The sequence below is a fragment of the Verruconis gallopava genome (assembly GCF_000836295.1).
Source record: "Verruconis gallopava strain CBS 43764 unplaced genomic scaffold supercont1.14, whole genome shotgun sequence".
Taxonomy (NCBI): domain Eukaryota; kingdom Fungi; phylum Ascomycota; class Dothideomycetes; order Venturiales; family Sympoventuriaceae; genus Verruconis; species Verruconis gallopava.
The window spans coordinates 145003-161951 of NW_015622150.1; the positions used below are offsets into that span (position 1 = coordinate 145003).

The following is a 16949-nucleotide window of genomic DNA, read 5'->3' on the forward strand; positions in this document are numbered from 1 at the left end:
GCTTCCAAAGCACTATCTGAACCTCGTCAAGATCTTTTCTTTGATCATGAAGAAACCAGCAGGTTGTATACTTTGCATCTTGTCTACGAAAGTCAAACTGTGTCACGTGAGGGCCAGTTAATCCTTATCCTCGAAGTCCGTGACTTCCAACATGGCACATTTGAGCTGTTGAAGATACGAAGCACGGCTTAGTTATGAATTCCTTCAGTCGTCACAGAGTTGCAGAATCAGCAAGGCGAAATCTGAGTAGAAATATCTCGTTGTCTCAAATACAGTCGTTACTGATAACACAATTCCTCTCGAATACAATTGTGATGACATCTAAAAGAAAGCAAGATCGCTATCGGTTTAGAATGACACCTATCTCTCTAAATTCATGGGTTTGCTGAAACGGGTGCGGGTCACCACAAGGGTTTGGACGTTGGAAAATTTGTGTTCAGCAATGTGGTCGTAAGAGGTCCTGCCAGAAGCCCGCTTCAAGAGGGGTATACACGCTTGCCAAAATCGAAACCGTGCCACTCCACGCGTAAAGTTTCTATGTAGTTCATGTCCGAAAAAGTTCGATACCAGCTCAGAATCCAGACAGCAAGAACGCTTGGGCTTTTGGTCAGCGCCTGTGTGCGAGAGGGCCTTTGTCGTTTGAAGCTTACCGTCGAAGTAATCATCCAGCCACTTCGTGGCTTTCGCACCACTGTCTGGCGATCTTCCAATGAATCGGCCAACTGTGCCCACATAACCGTCTGGTCTAAGAATCACGATTCCGACCTCGCTGCCTCTGAGACCGCCCAGCCACTTATCAGTGCAGCTCATGCATCGCGTGTCCAGGTGGGCCACGTCGTCAGCATAAACCGTGTATCTGGAATTCCGCCAAAGCTTCGGCAGCTGGTCCAGTTCAAAGTCGGCGGCGTTCATTTCCAGCACCAGTGCAAACGTGAACATGCCGCTGACAGTTGTATACCTCTCCGGCCGTGTGAATTCGTCCGACAAGGCTGCAATTGGTGGCTGCAATGTGTATGAGGCATTAGCAGCATAAGTCAACTTTCCAAGCACCGAGGTGTACGAAAGAGCATGGGCAGACAGTTCTTCCATGAACGGCTTGACCTGTTCCAAGTTCTTGACGAAGTAGTAGATCCGAAATTGGCCAAGCAAGGGGATGTCGAGTTGGATGTCGACTGGATTCGAGTCAAAATGGCGTGTTACCTTGGCTGGAGGTGGGAAACTCCCAGCTCGTAACAATCCGCGAATGCTCCCTTTCTCTTGCACGTTTAGTACGTTTGGAGGAAGGTCTGCACCATATCCAGAAGTGAATCGAGCACTTCGTTGGAAGTCATCAGAGAGCGCCTTGAGGTCACCTGACGAGAAAGTATTGGTGTGTTCATAATCGAAACCTAGCATGTCCTCGGCAACCTGTCTCCGCTCTTGCTCATACGTTTTAAGGAGACATGGTTTTGCGAGGCCCCTAATGGTCAGATTCAATTTCCATGCCAGGTTAACCGCGTCGTGAACCGCCGAGTTCATGCCTTGCGATGCATTTGGCGATTGAGTATGTGTAGCATCCCCAACGAGGAAAACTCTGCCCTCATCATCCTGAAACTTGGAGGAAATTTTTTGTCCAATCTGGTAACGGCCAAACCACTCGATATGCTGAAATCTCAACTGATAAGGCTGTATACTATTCATCAGTAGGTTGCGCATCTTCTTTACAAGAAAACAAGCTTACCTCGAAAATCTCTCGCGCGATGTTGATCACGAATTCCTGGCTAAGTTTTTCTCGTGATGCAACGTCTCTAAGCTGAGGGCTGAGCTCAATATGCAATCGTGTCATTCCCCGCTCGCGCGGCAAGACGATCATGGTGCCTGCCTCCTTATTGTGAATTACTGTTTTGGAATAAATGTCCGGAAAGTCAGTCTCGATCTCCCCATCGATCACGCCCCAGATCTGATCGTAGCTCGATCCAACCATCCTAGCGCCCATAGATTTGCGCACGTTGGAGTGTGCTCCATCGCAGCCAACTAAGTAGCTCGCAGCAAAAATCTTCTTGTCGTCCGAGTATGCAGATTTGCATAAGACTTCGATGTTCTTGTCCGGCCCATTACTCTTGTAATAATCGACAAACGTTACGTTGCGATGCACGTCCACACCGCGTTCCATCATATCCTTGAGTAGCAGATCCTCAACAAAGCCCTGATGTGCCAGCAGCAAGAAGGGATCAAGGCAATCCAACGCTTCTGGCGGATACATGGTCTCTTTTGCTATACGTTGCAACGGCTCATTCTGCCCAGACATCCAAAGTCTTATGTCGTTGACTTTCACACCTTTCAACATGATCCGGTCGGCTATGCGCATCTGTTTCAAGGTCTCGATAGTCTTCGGTTGAAGGCCGTCTGCACGTCCCGTGGCAGTTCGCTCGGACCGATTGTCGATGATCTCTGCATTAATCCCGAACCGTATGAGATGGCTCCTACATACAGCGTTAGTGCGTATCTACAGCATTTGAGCGGTTCATTTACGTCAACATTAGCCCAGTAGGACCAGCTCCTACAACAAGCACGTCACTGGGGACTGGAGGCGGCGGTGATCGGACCATGTGTCCAGTTCGCAAGGACGATTTTCGATGAAGAACCTGTTGCTCGTTTGAGCGGCCTTTAGAAGTGTGCACTGCCATGTTCGAGAGCCTATCAGACAGGTCCTGTGCCGAATCATGAGGAGTATTTATTTTGTGGTGATGTCGTATTTCGAGAGAATCTGAGGGCGAAACTGAGATATCGGACGCTGCCGACGGAAACGCATCTCTCTGCTCTCGGCTCTTTCTTCTCATGCGGAATTTCGGCATATTCAAGGCCAAAGTCACGCGAGCAGAGGAAACAGGGTTATCTTCTGCAGGAGGCTCGGGGATATCTACGACTCAGATGAGGATGCAGACGAAGAAAGACGAAGATACGAAGTGAACGAAAAGATGTGAATGAAACGGGAGGAAGGTGAACGAATTGGGAAGAGATGAGATATGAAAGGAAGAAATGAACACTCTCAGGCTAATCCTCAAGGTCATCACCATAATCATCTCTGAAGATAGTCCACTGCTCAAGTATTTTCGTGTCCATGCACGCGCAAAGTTCCGAGCTAGGGTCGAATACCTGGCGATGTGATAGGGCCGGGAACAAGGCAGTAACGGCTAGCTTTCGACGCCATGATGTCGATAGACAGGCTCTGACATCGCTCGGCGTAAATAATAAGGCGGCCCGGAAGGTTGATGGTGGGCAGATGCGAGACAATGCTCTGGCGTTGGCTGGGTGGGTCAGTCTATGCTTGGACCAGCACTATCAAGCTGGCTCTGCGGTGCCTGGCTCGACGTTGTCGCGGCCGCGTCGATTAAAGTGGTTGGAACGCCTCTCCCGCTTCCTGAATTGTTGATGATAGGCCCAAGCTTGTGAGATCACAAAAAGAAATTGTACCCACTAGTACGAGGCTGGTTGGGGGTAGTGCGAGCATTGAGGTCTGGGATTATTACAGATCACAGCGCGTGAGACAAGAAGGGAGAATCGGGCATCCATGTCCGTATCTCGCGATTTGTCTGCTACTCTTGGGCTGAGAACGATCCCAGAGATCTTTTGGCCAGGGTCGAGTTTGCGAAGCTACTACACTGGAGCCCAGAGGTTCGGCACCGTTGAGACTGCCATAACGTTGGCAGAAGTAGCCCCAAAACCTCCAGCTTTTCGCCCGTTCCTCCTGAAAGAAGAGGGAAAGCATCATAAAAGGGGCCATTCAATGGCCTTTGAGCTAGAAAGCCACACAGCTGACGAAGTTGACTTCCAGAAATGCTCCACGTGGAGAGGCAAAACCCCCTTGCAATCAATCTGCAGGTGCCACATTCCGGCACACTGGTAGGGAAAGGGATGGGGATAGGGGCTTAGCCCGCGAACCAATTATCTGTCCGGTGTGCCCGGTCCAAGTGGTGAGACGAACCTCTGTTCTTTTCAGCGCTTGCTACAAATGTGATGTTGGAGCGAACCGATGTGCTACCGTACGGATGGAACAGCTGGGTCCAGCGCTGTGTCAACCAGGAACTGACCGAGCTCTTGTTTTTTTTTGTTTGCCGATTATGTTGAGTCAACCGGCAACCCAACCGGGAGTTCGAGATGACTTCGCTACTGACCAAGAGTGAGATTCTGCCGTCAAGTCTATGCGCAGCAGGCTAGACGCCTTCCGTTCGTCGAGCCAAGTAGTCGTGGCTCAAAACGCCGTGCCATTCAGCCGTTGTTCCGGACCAGTCTGTTCCTTTGGGGTAGGGACGGCACGGATGGGCTTTTTGTCAAATGGACAGCGAGTTTGCCGCCAGAGTTGATGTGACGGGGTGCACGCTAACAAAGACACCATGCAAGTACTCCTGCAGCTGTCATAGAAAATGCCGAATGTGGAGCTCATCAGGCAATGCGCACCGGAGGTTTGTTTTTCAAAAGACGATATTTAGGAGGATTTCGGGGTTCGTCCTCGTTTGCCTTGATGGCTAGCGCTCTACGCCAATGCTCGCTTGCAGACATGTGCCGTGCTTTTTTTTTTTTTTTTTTTTGACAAGTCACACATGAGACGATGTGGCTACCACGAGGATGGTCAGAATGCTTTTTCAGGTCTCAGCAAAAGTCCGTATCGACCCGGCGTGGTCTCCGTGTTGGCCTTCCGAATGGCGCGAGGATACATCCGCTTCTAAATACTTTGAAGCTTAGTACGGCGTTTAACATGTTGGCACTCTGGCTTCACGCAATGATGGCATTCACTCCTCCCCCTGCTGTAGCCGAATCCCCGATGTATTTTACATCATGTATGCGGGGAGTAATAGGTCCCGCTTTCGTTCTGCCGTCGAGATCAGATCATTTGTCGTGCTATGCCACATTGAGCATTTCAAGTAATTAGCGTCGGTTCTTCCAAGTTGAAACAGTCCCGGGTTCACACTTTGTAGATGACGCACGGCTTCATTCCGCAGAATGCTTGCCTATCTTCGATATCGAGTCAACTTAGTTGATAAGAGTCTTGACGCAGTACATGAACGTTTTAGAAGTCAGATAATTGTAGATTTAAAGGGAAAAATTTACAAAGAAAGCTGTTTATTTCCTTTCTTTAATCTTTCTGTTCCCTTCTCCCACGGCTGTTCGTGCTCCCAGCTGAATCATTCTTAGCTGCTGCGTTGGAAGACGTCATCGTCTTGTTTCATCCTTGGTCTCGACTCGAGATCTTTGAAAATGGGCAAAAAGAGAGTCCTGGTAGGCTATGGAGTTGATATCGACGCCGTGGCTGGCTGGCTTGGGTCGTACAAAGGTGAAGACAGCGTGAGCGACATTAGTCGCGGACTCTTCGCCGGCTCCACTGGCGTTCGTCGCCTGCTCAAAATGTTCGACAAGTACAATCAAAAGGCAACGTGGTTTATTCCGGGCCACAGCCTGGAGACCTTTCCGGAGGAGTGTGCAATGATCAGGGACGCCGGGCATGAGATCGGGCTTCATGGATACAGTCACGAGAACCCAACGGCCATGAGCTTGGAGCAACAGCGAGATGTTCTTGATCACACATACAGACTGCTCACAGAATTCTGCGGAAAGCCACCAAGAGGAAGTGTGGCACCATGGGTCAGTGTTCATCTCTTCCTCTTTCTCATTCGTCGCTTGGCATGAACTGCTCGCTTGCAGCCGTTTAGCTGCGCGGGGGACGGAGACTCGATCCGGTCTTTCTAATTCAAGTCGCTTACGTCCTGCTAGTGAGTCTTATATGTCGCGCTCTCGGACAAATTGCATCTCCGTAGTCCACGTGCTTCTCTCCGTCATGCCTTGCAATGATCAACTGCACATCACGTTGGTTCGTACTGATCGGGCGAATCCAGGTGGGAATGCAGTCGCGAGGGTGCAGAACTCTTGTTGAAGTATGGTATCGAGTACGATCATAGCATGAGTCACGAAGATCATACAGCATATTGGCTAAGAACAGGCGACAAATGGACCAAGATCGATTACAACAAAAGCGCTGAGTCGTGGATGAAGCCACTTGTCAAAGGCCAGGAAACTGGCTTGGTCGAAATACCCGCAAGCTGGCATATTGACGATTTACCTCCACTCATGTTCATGAAAGCTGTTCCTAATTCGGTACGAGCATATATACATCCTGTTCCCTGCGACTGTGACTAATGCCCAGAGAGCATGGCTTCGTCAATCCTCGGGACGTGATGGAGGTTTGGAAGGATCACTTCGACTATTTCTACCGCGAATACGATGAATTCATTTTCCCAATGACGATTCATCCCGATGTCTCGGGCCGACCTCATGTGCTTCTTGCCCATGAGAGGCTGATTGAGTATATAAATAGCCACGAAGGAGTGGAGTGGGTCACGTTTTCAGAGATGTGTGAGTAACATCGTGAAAATTTTGTCATCCAGCACTGACCATGAATCAAGGCGATGATTTCAAGAGCAAAAACAAACCACCCGAAGGTGCTCTGATGCCTGCTACCCAAGACGAGGTGAAGGCAATGCTCGCAAAAGGAAAACCTGACGTATAAAGCTACAAATTGGCTTTCTGTTCCATCATGGTCTGCCAAGCGAAGAACTACACCGAGTCAGTACAGCTCGGCATTTATTCTGCTTCTGAACACTGCGCCACTTACCACGTTATTCTCGATCCTCCCGCTGTCCAAAACGACGTTGACTACAACCGGCACTGTGGCTTTGAACCCTTCAATCGTTGCCTGTTTGAGCTCTTCCGCCGTCCGCACGAAATAGCCTTTTCCACCAACGGCTTCCGCAAGCTTTTCATATCGCACCTGATGTGAAAGGGCCCATGACCTTAGCGATTTCGGTCCCGGCTGCTGGCCTTGTTTCTCCACGAATTCTTCTTTCGTTTTTGCATCGCCATGATAGATCCCACCGTTGTTCATTACAAAGATCAATATATCCATCTTGTGCCGAGCCATTGTCTCGACTTCCATGGCGCTGAAACCAAATGCAGAATCGCCCTCAAGAGCAACAATCTTCTTTCGTCGGGCGGGCCCGGAGGAAGCCTGGGCCTGTGGAGCATTGTAGGCGTCGTGAGCAGCAATCATATAAGCAAGCCCTAGTCCCATTGTCGCATAAGTCCCTGCATCGAGCCTCAGACGAGGATGCTCAACAGTGAAGATCGAACGACCGATATCCATGGTCTGAGAACCTTCCGACACGTAAACCACGCCGCCATCACCGGGGGGACTTAAGGAATGCAAAGTTTCCTTGATGATCGTAAACGCGTGTTCAAATTTTAGCGGCGAACCAGCATCCCTTGCCTTCTGAAGCGCGACCTTTTCGTTTTTTTCCTTTGTCTGTGCCAGCTTCTTGGAATAGTCAGATCCAGCAGCTTGGTACTTCCAGCCTCCCAAGGCTTCTAGAAGCTGAGGCACCGCCATGTTGATATCCCCAAGTATAGCCAGGGACGGGTCGCCTCCGTTTCTACCTAACTCTTCGGCCGAAAGATCGACCTGAATTATTTTGACGTTTGGATTCCACTTTGGTGCTTCACCATGATGAAAGATCCAATTTAGCCGCGCACCCAATACAAGAGCTACATCTGCATGTTTAAGAGCAGTCGATCTAGCGGAAGAGGTGTTCAGAGGATGAGAATCGGCTATGATGCCTTTGCCTGACGGTGATGGCAAAAAAGGGACCTTTGTTGCTTCGACGAATTTTCGAATACAGGCCTCGGCACGAGCATACGCTGCGCCTTTACCAACAACTAGAAGGGGCGCCTTGGCATTCCTCAAAACTGAAGCAGCCTGGGATATTCTGACAGGATCCACTCCTGCCGTAGGCGGTGGAGGGATCGGTGCCGTCAACGAGAGCACTTTCGCCAGGGCAGGCTTTGACCTGCCACTAATGACATCTGCAGGTAGATCAATGAACGTTGGCCCGGGCCGTCCGTACCATGCAGTTTTGTATGCATTGGCAATGGCCTTCGGGATAAAGTCGGGTGCCTGCGGGCGGATAGCAAGTTTGACGTGTGGCGTGATCACACTGATGGCATCCATCTCTTGAAACGCACCTTTGGTCGTCAGGTACGATTCGTGGCTGCCGGCTAACACAAGAAGTGGCCATGCATTTTCAGATGCATTCCCAATCTTGACAGAATTAGCTTAGCGAGAAAAAAAATTTTTTATATTCGATATGGGCTTACACCGGCCATGCCATGAAGCACTCCAGGTCCACCGACGAGAAGGCAGACGCCTGGTCGTTTAGTCAAGTAGCCATGTGCGGTAGCCGCATAGCTCGCAGCTTGCTCATTTCTGCATCCAATGTATCGTATGCCTATGTTTATTGCAGCTTCTGCAATCTCCGTGACAGGTACGCCAACTACTCCGAACAGAGTGGTAACTCCAAGCGTATGTAGTGTTTGCGCAGCGAGTTGGGCACCGGTTAAAGTATCAGAAGACATGCTTTTTGCTCTTCAGCACCAAAAAAAGTAGCTTCTTGGTCTTTTGAACATGAGAATAATGAACATTCTCGAGACATGCTCGTTCGCATGTTCTGCCAAAAGCGGAGGTGTTCTTCTTCCTCGGTCGAGTCAGCTCCTCTTCCTAGTCCTAGGATCGCTGCACCACAATACCGTACCTCAATTGGAAGGGCACAAGCTCAACGTAGAAAGTACGGTTATAAATTTCCGATCATGCCATCGATTAAGTTGGACTCACTGAACCTTCTCAGTGCAAAGATTCCTTTCCACTGCTCATTATTGTCCTGTTGCTATCGAACCTTATTGCGCAACGCTTTATTCAAGTTTGCGCTACGCACAAAATGCTGGATCGATTAAATCTTGAAAGCTATATTCAGGAGTCTGCATAGCATTTAATAGGCCAAGAGGTGTATCGCAAGCTGAGGTCAATATGCTCAAACTAGAAGACTGTTTATTCCTTTCAAGGCGGACGGTCACAGGATCTACCTTGACACGGAGAACACTAATCATAGTGAAAAATAGATTCAATCATAGATATTCATTGCTACCAAGTCGACAGATTTCTCTTGCCTTGAGCACGAAAGTAAGCATAAGGACAATCTTAAGTGTGGAAAGCATATCTTTGATCTAGGTAGACCACCTATCCTTGACTGCGAGGGGCAGTCAGAGATTGGTTAGGGAAACCGTTGCTTAGATCCTTTGCGCAATCAAGTCCGTCGAACCTGCAGCTGACTGGAGGATTAGCAGAGAACATGACCTCTCACTTATCTCTTCAGGTAGAATACGGTTTTGAGAAACTAGGCTACCGATCATCCGTTACTCAAGAAGAACGATAACTGACAGAGAAGCTTGAAATATGAGCTTGATTCATTTTCGCAGCATGCATTGACGATATTCAACTGCGCCCCAGACTTGCTTTGAATTAATTACGGAGCCGTTGCTTAAGGGGAAGACGTGAATTTAGAGAGTGGGAGCCAGCGCGGGATCTTGCGTTCATTAGTTTCACTCACACCTTGTATGAAATGGATACAGGCATAAAACACGTTTAAAAAAAACCTAGTGTTACGGAGTATTATTAAACTAAAGCTTGGTGATATCGAAATCACAATGTTTTTAATACGCTAGACTTAGTCACGACCACAGTTCGGACTCGGAAAAAGTGATTATGCGAACCAGATAAGTCAGAGCCTCCATATAAAAAACCTCTTCGACATCAAAGCTCCTAGAAATCCCTACTAGCGTTTGATAATGGAAATAAAGTTCAGGAGATACAAAACCGCATTGTGACGACATTGTGTCAGGTTGTAATTGGAAAGCTATAACCAAATGGTCGAGTATTCCCAAATCAAAAGTCAACACAGAAATAATAGTATGCGAAGCGAAACAACCCCTCACAACTGTCAACTTCATGGATCTGGAGTGTACAATAATTAAGCCTTTATTACACACTTATCTAGTAGCCAATGAACGCCGACCTTGACGCTAAATATCACATCTACCAAAGCACTTCATAACCCGGCGTGTACATAATTGCTGTTCATACATACTGACTCAACCAGCGAATGCCCTCACCGTAACCTTGCCGAAGGACGACGCTGCACATGAACACCTCGATAGGCCTAATCCCTTCGAGGGGAACCTGTCCCTTGCCAGTAGTCTGATACAAGCCCAGTACACTCCTCAGCTGCTCCTCGCTAACAGCCTCTGGATGGTCAATCTTGTTGCCCAAGATAAGGAAAGGCGTCTTGCTCAGCTCCTCCATAGCCAGAAGCGCATCGAGCTCGGCCTTCGCCTCCGGGAATCTCTCGTGGTCCTTCGCATCGACGAGGAAGACGATGCCCGAAACCTCAGGGAAGTAGTCGCGCCATAGCCTGCGCGCTTGTGCGTGACCTCCGAGATCAAAGGTGGTGAAGCGGACGTTGCCGATGGCGAGCTCTTCGCTCGTCGGATGAAGGGTTGGCTGTAGAACTGCAACGCGGTCGTTCTTTAGCATGTGCAGCAACGTGGTCTTGCCGGCATTATCAAGGCCTAGGAAGAGGAGTTTTGCGTGCTTGTTCGCAAGGCCCAAGCTGGCGAGGAGGTCACGGAACCTGTCGTCGGGACGTCAGAAAGTGGTCGCATGATGCTGTAGATCGACTTTACCATTCCCAAATCCACATCTTCCACTTGTTGTGTCCTTTGAGTAGTTCGGCGGCTCCAGGTACGTATTGCGGCAAGCGATGGAGGAGATAGGAAAGATGAGTCTCTTTGATGATGAAGGTAGCAGTGGCTATCGTGGCAAAAGGCGAAAGGACAACAATCGGATTTGCTGGTGATAGAAGACGGAAATGGCATGCCAAGACATAGAGGGGCGGGGCGGAGCGGAGAGGGGCGGGCGCTCATCCGTGGCTTCTAACCATCACTCCGGGGAGATAAGAGAACACGTTCGAAATGTGGAGAATAGAACACGGGGTTATTACTCAGCTTGAACAAGCTGTGGAGAGCCTCGGCTCCATCAAGCAAGTATTAAGTAGTAAGGGAGCGTCGGTTGCGTGGATCACTTTCTCATAATTTTGCTACAATCACTCTCGACGTTTTGGCTTTCATGTGAGTTCATTGGCTTGGTTGTACCATACAGCAGACCTTAAATCATTCATCTCATCCCAGCGAACAACTCTACCCAAGGCTCAATGTTTGTCTTCTTCGTGTCTGTGGGTTCCCTTGTCCATGTGCACCGCAATATGATCGGTCATGTACTTCTTGATGTCACCGAGGAAGAGTGCACAGATAATGCTAACACCTCCAAATGCCAATGATACGTAGTAGACGTATGGATAGCTTTTGGCATATGCAATCTGACCGGCATACACGAGCTTGTCATACGCCTCGGTGCTGTTCACCTGGGGCAGTTCCTTAAGAGTCGGCAGCAGGCCCGTGCCCGTAATGCCAATCACAGTTGCAATCTCCTCTGGTTTGGTAATTCCAAGCTCATAGCAAGCTGCGCCGAGGTACTTGACTGCATTGACAGTGAATTTCTGGACAAAGACGTTATAGTAGATCGCGTAACCGATGGCGCCACCGAGCACGCGAATGGAGAGTGTCAACGCTGCGACAGTAGCAATGAGTCTGACTTTTTGTTAGCTTGTGGTCCGCTTATGCAGAATCGATACATACTCGTCGGGGCAAATGATCGTGGATATGATACTTGCCGGAACGACGATGCCGCCAATTCCAAGGCCGGAGATGATAAGGAGAATATAGCTGAGCCAAAGATTGTCCCGGTTCAAAGCAGCAAACGCGCCGCCACCAGCCGTCATGACGCAGCAAGATACTAACATCAGCTCTCGGATACGACCTTTGGTAAACGATAGAAGAGCAAGACCGATGCAAGCACCTGCCAATATGGGGAAACCAAGGCACAAATTACGCTTGCCGACCTCCCACGGATCATGGCCGTAAACGTTGTAGCTCTGAGTAGGCCAGAACATCAGCACGGAGAAGAAGTTGCTGCCGGAGATGAAAGTTATGACAAGCGTGAGAAGCAATATGCGTGGTTCCTTAGCAATCGCGCCAGGGAACATCGGGTACTTTGCAAAAAACTTCTCATATACGCAGAAGGCAGCGATCATCACAACACCAATGACAAGCGTGGCGATAACGTGCGCGGATCCCCACTTGTACTGGTACCCTCCCCATTGGAGAGCCATCACTGGATAGAGAAATTAGCCTCAACCGAGTCGTTGTCGGATGCATGGTCGGAAACTTACTGAACATAAGGAAACCGCCAATGCTAAGGAAACCACCGACATAATCGATACGAGCTAGGACCTCGCGCCGGGTCATGCCTACGGTCATATCTCGAGGTGGAGGGTGGTAGAAAATCGCCGTCATGACAAGGCCGATAAATGCCCACACGCCACAGATGAGTCCGATCCATCGCCAGCTGCCGTAGTATGCGATCAGTTGACCCCAAAGCACAGATGGGCAGAATGGAATGATGGTGAAGACCAAAATGGACACATAAAGGCCACGCTTCTTGGTTGGTGCAAGCTCTGATGTCACAGCAAGCGAAGTGAGCTCATTGATACCTGCTCCAATGCCGGCAATAGCCATGCCGCCAATGAAGGTGTTCATATTGTGGGACGTAGAGGTGATAATGTTGCCAATGACTAGCAGTGTCGCTCCACCAATGGCAACCCACCGTCTGCCGAACAGATCGGATAGCGAGCCCACGAATGGACAAGTTGCTCCTAAAGCAAACAAGTTTGCAAGAACGAACCATGTCCATCGATCGAGACCGCCCAAATCACCGTAAACTTATTGCTTTGTTAGCGTTAAGAAATCTATAATTGCAGGCAGATTCACTCACTGTAAGGGGGCACGCCACCGTAGAGATATAGAGGGATTTGGGAGCCAGTCCTATACCACACCTGTCAAATGAGGAACATTGACGGCTACTTAGCAGTACTGACCATAGGAAAGCCATGGCGACTAAAGCCATAGCTTTCGTAAATGTCATAGGCTCATCGCCAGTGGAAAGTTGCGACTCCGCATCTCTGCTTGAATTTTCCGAGGCAAGTTGCTCGAGATGAATGACATCCTCTCGAGGCTTCTCGTTGATGTCCTGCTGGTGCGCGGCTGGCGTTGGAGTAGCCATATTTGCCGACAAGAGATGGTAAGGAAGAGCTGAGGAAATGGAACGGGACTTTGGCGAAAAGGAAGGAGGCGAGGAGATCAGACGAAGGGAACTATTTGTAGACCGTCCCCTGCGACGTCGACCCAATACCGGCCACCAGATACTCCACAAACGCACACCATCGCGACGGTAAGGAAGCTGGATGGATACACCCTCATCTCTTCCCCACAATTCGTTCGTGTGCCTCCACAAACCACCGCAGTATGGCGTCCAACGCGATATTACCCCAGCTCGCTATACCCAGGAAGGCGGATTTCCGGTGGGTTCCCGGTGGATTCCAACTTGGGCCAAGATCAACGGATCGCTGACGGCTCTCGATGACACGCACAAGCGGACAGTTCAACCACACGGATTCGCCACGCGAAGCTTGATCGTCGCTGTGCCTCCCGCACCATCGACACGGAGAACCATCCTGAATAGGCTTGACTCGAGCGAGATGTCTCGACGTCGATGTCGAAATGGACGGGTTTTAGTGATCCGCTTGTCTGAAATCAGCCTAAGTTGTAGTGGCAGCTTTTCCTCCGCGCGTGCATAGAGTCTAGATTTTGGGACTTGGTCCTTCCCGCTTTCTGGGGAAGTGGACTTTCGTGCGGGGGAACCTTGGCGAGCCGAGGTTTTTTTCCCTGACGAACATCAAGATCTTGGTTGAGCTTAAATTTTCTTGAGGGGCCCTATCCGACAGAATCGGAAAACGAATGTCGAAGTGAGGGGACAGGAAAAAAAATAAAATGCTTTGAGCATCGTCTTTTGAAGACATCGCTAGTTTTGGATGTTTGCGACATCAAGCGATGGAGGTTCTTGCGCTCAAGAAACCTTCTCTCGAAGCCTGACAAACTTTACGACTCCTCTCTTGCTGTGGCACGAATTTGAGATAATAAAAGGCGGAAATATCGAGTCGTTTAGGCGATTCTCCGGAACCCCTTGTCATTGGCCGTATCCTGAAGTACCAATGCGGGCGACGAGTTGGCGCCGGGTTCACCGCACATCCAAGCTGACTTCAAGCACGTTGGTGGCGCGGATCTTGACATGGCGTTACGTTTGCTCGGGCTAATTAACTCAATGTGAACAAGCGTGTCGACATGGAATTGAGCCCGTCGTTCTAGAGCAATGGTGTCCCTTTGATACACCAGGTGGCGGGGTATTTGAACCAGTGAGAATGAAATAAGGTGTGTCTATTTCCGTGGTCTACTTCACAGGTTGAATAGCCGTCTACGGCTATGTCAACGAAGCTAGAAGAAACGGGACAAAGGGATAGTCAGTCACTCATGTCGCCCCCCTCGCTTCCCTCACTCATCTCGACCGTCTTGATTCCCCCCTCCTACATTGAGCAAATTAGAGTAAAGTCACACAAACCCAATCAAGATTAGAAGATAGCACAATCATTGAAATTACCTTCGTCACGATTCGGTAGGACTGACGTAGATGTGCCCACTCCGACCTGTGCGATACACTTTGAGCTGGGCCAGGGACTGATAGCGTTCCTGCATTGTCTTGCACTCTGCCTTGAGATAGTCTGTCCACGTCCCCAATGGCTTCCGCCATATCAGCTGAACGCTCGTCGTCGCTGTGATGGACTCCGGCGAATGGCGGAAAGGAGCAAGGCTTTCCGTCTCCCACACACAACCATCCCACCGCTCGCTTCCGCTCATGATGAGAAGCGTGATCTTGGGTGAGAAGCCGGACATGTCAGCCCAAACTTGAAGAGCGCGCACCTTGTTCTCGCGCATCGAGCGCTGGCACTGCCACGAGCCCGGGTAGAAGTGAAAGTCTGTTTCGTTGAACTTCGAATAGTCTGGGTCCTCGACCTCCATCACGTTGGCAGACGGCAAGAGCGTGTAGCCCGGCTTGAGATGGCGCGAGAACACCATCGCGTCAATGAAGTCCAGACCCAGCTCCTGGTAGCGATCTCGACTGTGCTCCCCTTGCAAGCCAGGCCAATGCCAGCCGATCACATCGTTGCGAGGCGTTTCCAGCACCCAGGCGGCGAACTCACGCGGCGCATCACCCCCGATGCGCGCCAGATACTCTGACGGATCGAAGTTGACAAAGAAGGGCTCTAGTCTGTTGCGCACGAGGGCTGCATAGGGCTCAGATCGCGTGACACGCCGCAGCTCGAGGAGGCGCCTGCGCTCCAGCGGAATAGCCGTGGAGTCGCACAGCGTGCGGAACAAATGACAGACGTTTCGGACGGAAGCAAGCTCTGTATAGGACAGTCGGACAAATATCTCCTCGATGAGTTCTACGGGGAGACTGTCAAACGACGTCATTCTGGTGAAAAGAGGGCCTGGGGCCGACGCGAGGGAAGCGGTGGAGAAAGTGATCTTGCCCACGACGCTGGAAGACAGTGAGAGCGACGTGTAAATGAATGATGGAAGGAATTCTATTTGACTGCAAATCACGTTGGGCTTGTTTGGATGGAATGGCCCCTTGGGACAGTTGAGGATGTGTAGAGGGGTAGAGAAGCACCAGTGAAGTCTAGCTCGGAACTCCTGACGTCTGAGATAAGTTAAGCTGGCGGTGACGAATCAAGAAAAAGTCAGCCGTGAGATCCACTTGGCCCTTGGCGTGTCCAAGACAAAAAGGAAAACTCGATGCTGCATTTGGACGTGTCTCTCGATTAGCTACGTTAAGTCTCTAGAATGCTTGACGTGAAAATGCGAGCCTTCACCGTCAGGCGCGGGATGCAATCGCACTGAGGAGGATAGGACACGAGAGCAAGCGAGCGTTGGAGCGAAAATCCTCATCCACTCCCGTTCAGTCGTCGTACACGTAGAGGAAAAGCGTACAGGGGAGATTTGATGGCGATCGGTCCATGCTTTAGCGTCCTTCTACCCCTCAGCTTGACAGACGAGAAAAGGATGGCTAGCCATCGAAGCGCCCACGACAGAGGAGCTTCTCGCCTCCTTGAATGTGATGCATTTTCAGCGGCTTGAGACTGAAATGCTCTTGTGCCATTTCACTGCCATTGTCCACTTACGATGGCCTGGCGGTGCCTCTTGGTGTCGGCGGATTGGCAAGAAAACCAAGCGCCGACGCTTGTGCATGTTGACAGGACCAATGTGAGCACGGGAAACAGCGTCGGGTAAGTGTGAAAAGACATCCGCATCGAATAAGAGAGCAGCGATGAGTAGGATAAGTTATGGTGTGGCCGTGCAGGCCAGCCGAGACTGAAAGGGGAGCGACGTGACGGGCTATTTTTAGATCTAAAAATAGAAACCATGCGACGCCATAAGCACAACGCGACCACACAAGAGCCTCAAGCTGTGCCAGCGATCGAGACACCTGTACTAGGATCATCTCATTCCTTCGTGTTACTGGCTTGTCTTTCGATCTGGCGCCCGCAGAGAGCTCTCTCTCCCTCGCCGTTGGATGGGTATAACGGTGAAAGGGGGCCAAGAAAAGTGCGGCACAGCCCAAGGTACAGAAAGGCTCTGGTGGAACAGCTCAACGAGGGTGCGGGCAATGGAAAAGGGCGTAAATGCAAGGCAGTCATGGATCGATTCGAAGAGTTTTGCAAGCGAGAGGTAGTAGTGAGGATCTTGTGCTGGCGTCTTAGCGCCAGTACGCGCGAAGCGTCGAATGTCAACAACACACGGTTCAGTTCACGTCGGCGCCGATCTATTTCCTAAACAAGCACTGCTTCGAGAAAGTAGTCAACTCATGGCACGCGCGGGCCTCTCTCCCTTGTAGCTCGGCCAGAGGAACTTTCGGGACGATGCGGGCTGCTGAGAAGGACGCAGTGCGGAGATACCTCCGCCCACATCGACGCTTTGGCCTGCGCAGCAGACGGTTGGATTCTCCAGAGTCGGGCGCACAG

At 50.3% G+C, this 16949-nt stretch overlaps 6 protein-coding genes across 8 annotated transcripts; 1 reads left to right on the forward strand and 5 right to left on the reverse strand.

Moving 5' to 3' along the window:
* Window positions 1-241: 241 nt before the first annotated feature.
* Window positions 242-3214, reverse strand: PV09_04794. 2 transcript variants are annotated; one of them, XM_016358210.1, is made up of 4 exons: window positions 2512-3214; window positions 1721-2462; window positions 651-1665; window positions 242-594 (listed from the first exon to the last, which is right to left on the reverse strand). In XM_016358210.1, exons 1-4 carry the CDS (start codon window positions 2832-2834, stop codon window positions 572-574), a joined length of 2103 nt encoding a protein of 700 aa, XP_016213828.1. In that variant the 5' UTR covers window positions 2835-3214; the 3' UTR covers window positions 242-571. The 2 variants fall into 2 exon arrangements, with proteins under 2 accessions (XP_016213828.1, XP_016213827.1); XM_016358209.1 differs by having other exon boundaries at window positions 242-1665.
* A 2021-nt stretch (window positions 3215-5235) lies between these two features.
* Window positions 5236-6541, forward strand: PV09_04795 (uncharacterized protein; the record flags this gene model as incomplete). Its single annotated transcript, XM_016358211.1, has 5 exons — window positions 5236-5619; window positions 5793-5797; window positions 5871-6129; window positions 6183-6387; window positions 6438-6541. 5 exons carry the CDS (start codon window positions 5236-5238, stop codon window positions 6539-6541), a joined length of 957 nt encoding a protein of 318 aa, XP_016213829.1.
* On the reverse strand, window positions 6010-8439 carry PV09_04796 (uncharacterized protein; the record flags this gene model as incomplete). Its single annotated transcript, XM_016358212.1, has 3 exons — window positions 6010-6588; window positions 6647-8125; window positions 8182-8439. 3 exons carry the CDS (start codon window positions 8437-8439, stop codon window positions 6544-6546), a joined length of 1782 nt encoding a protein of 593 aa, XP_016213830.1. The 3' UTR covers window positions 6010-6543.
* A 1170-nt stretch (window positions 8440-9609) lies between these two features.
* PV09_04797 (small COPII coat GTPase sar1) lies at window positions 9610-10749 on the reverse strand. The gene is made up of 2 exons (XM_016358213.1): window positions 10600-10749; window positions 9610-10547 (listed from the first exon to the last, which is right to left on the reverse strand). Exons 1-2 carry the CDS (start codon window positions 10614-10616, stop codon window positions 9995-9997), a joined length of 570 nt encoding a protein of 189 aa, XP_016213831.1. The 5' UTR covers window positions 10617-10749; the 3' UTR covers window positions 9610-9994.
* Window positions 10750-10996: 247 nt separating this feature from the next.
* Window positions 10997-13652, reverse strand: PV09_04798. Of its 2 annotated transcripts, XM_016358214.1 has the most exons (5): window positions 12909-13652; window positions 12806-12855; window positions 12204-12752; window positions 11611-12145; window positions 10997-11562 (listed from the first exon to the last, which is right to left on the reverse strand). In XM_016358214.1, the coding sequence occupies exons 1-5, from the start codon at window positions 13091-13093 to the stop codon at window positions 11124-11126; spliced, it is 1758 nt and encodes a 585-aa protein (XP_016213832.1). In that variant the 5' UTR covers window positions 13094-13652; the 3' UTR covers window positions 10997-11123. The 2 variants fall into 2 exon arrangements, with proteins under 2 accessions (XP_016213832.1, XP_016213833.1); XM_016358215.1 differs by having other exon boundaries at window positions 12806-13652.
* A 298-nt stretch (window positions 13653-13950) lies between these two features.
* PV09_04799 (uncharacterized protein) lies at window positions 13951-15592 on the reverse strand. Its single transcript, XM_016358216.1, has one exon. The coding sequence runs from the start codon at window positions 15397-15399 to the stop codon at window positions 14530-14532; it is 870 nt and encodes a 289-aa protein (XP_016213834.1). The 5' UTR covers window positions 15400-15592; the 3' UTR covers window positions 13951-14529.
* Window positions 15593-16949: the final 1357 nt, after the last annotated feature.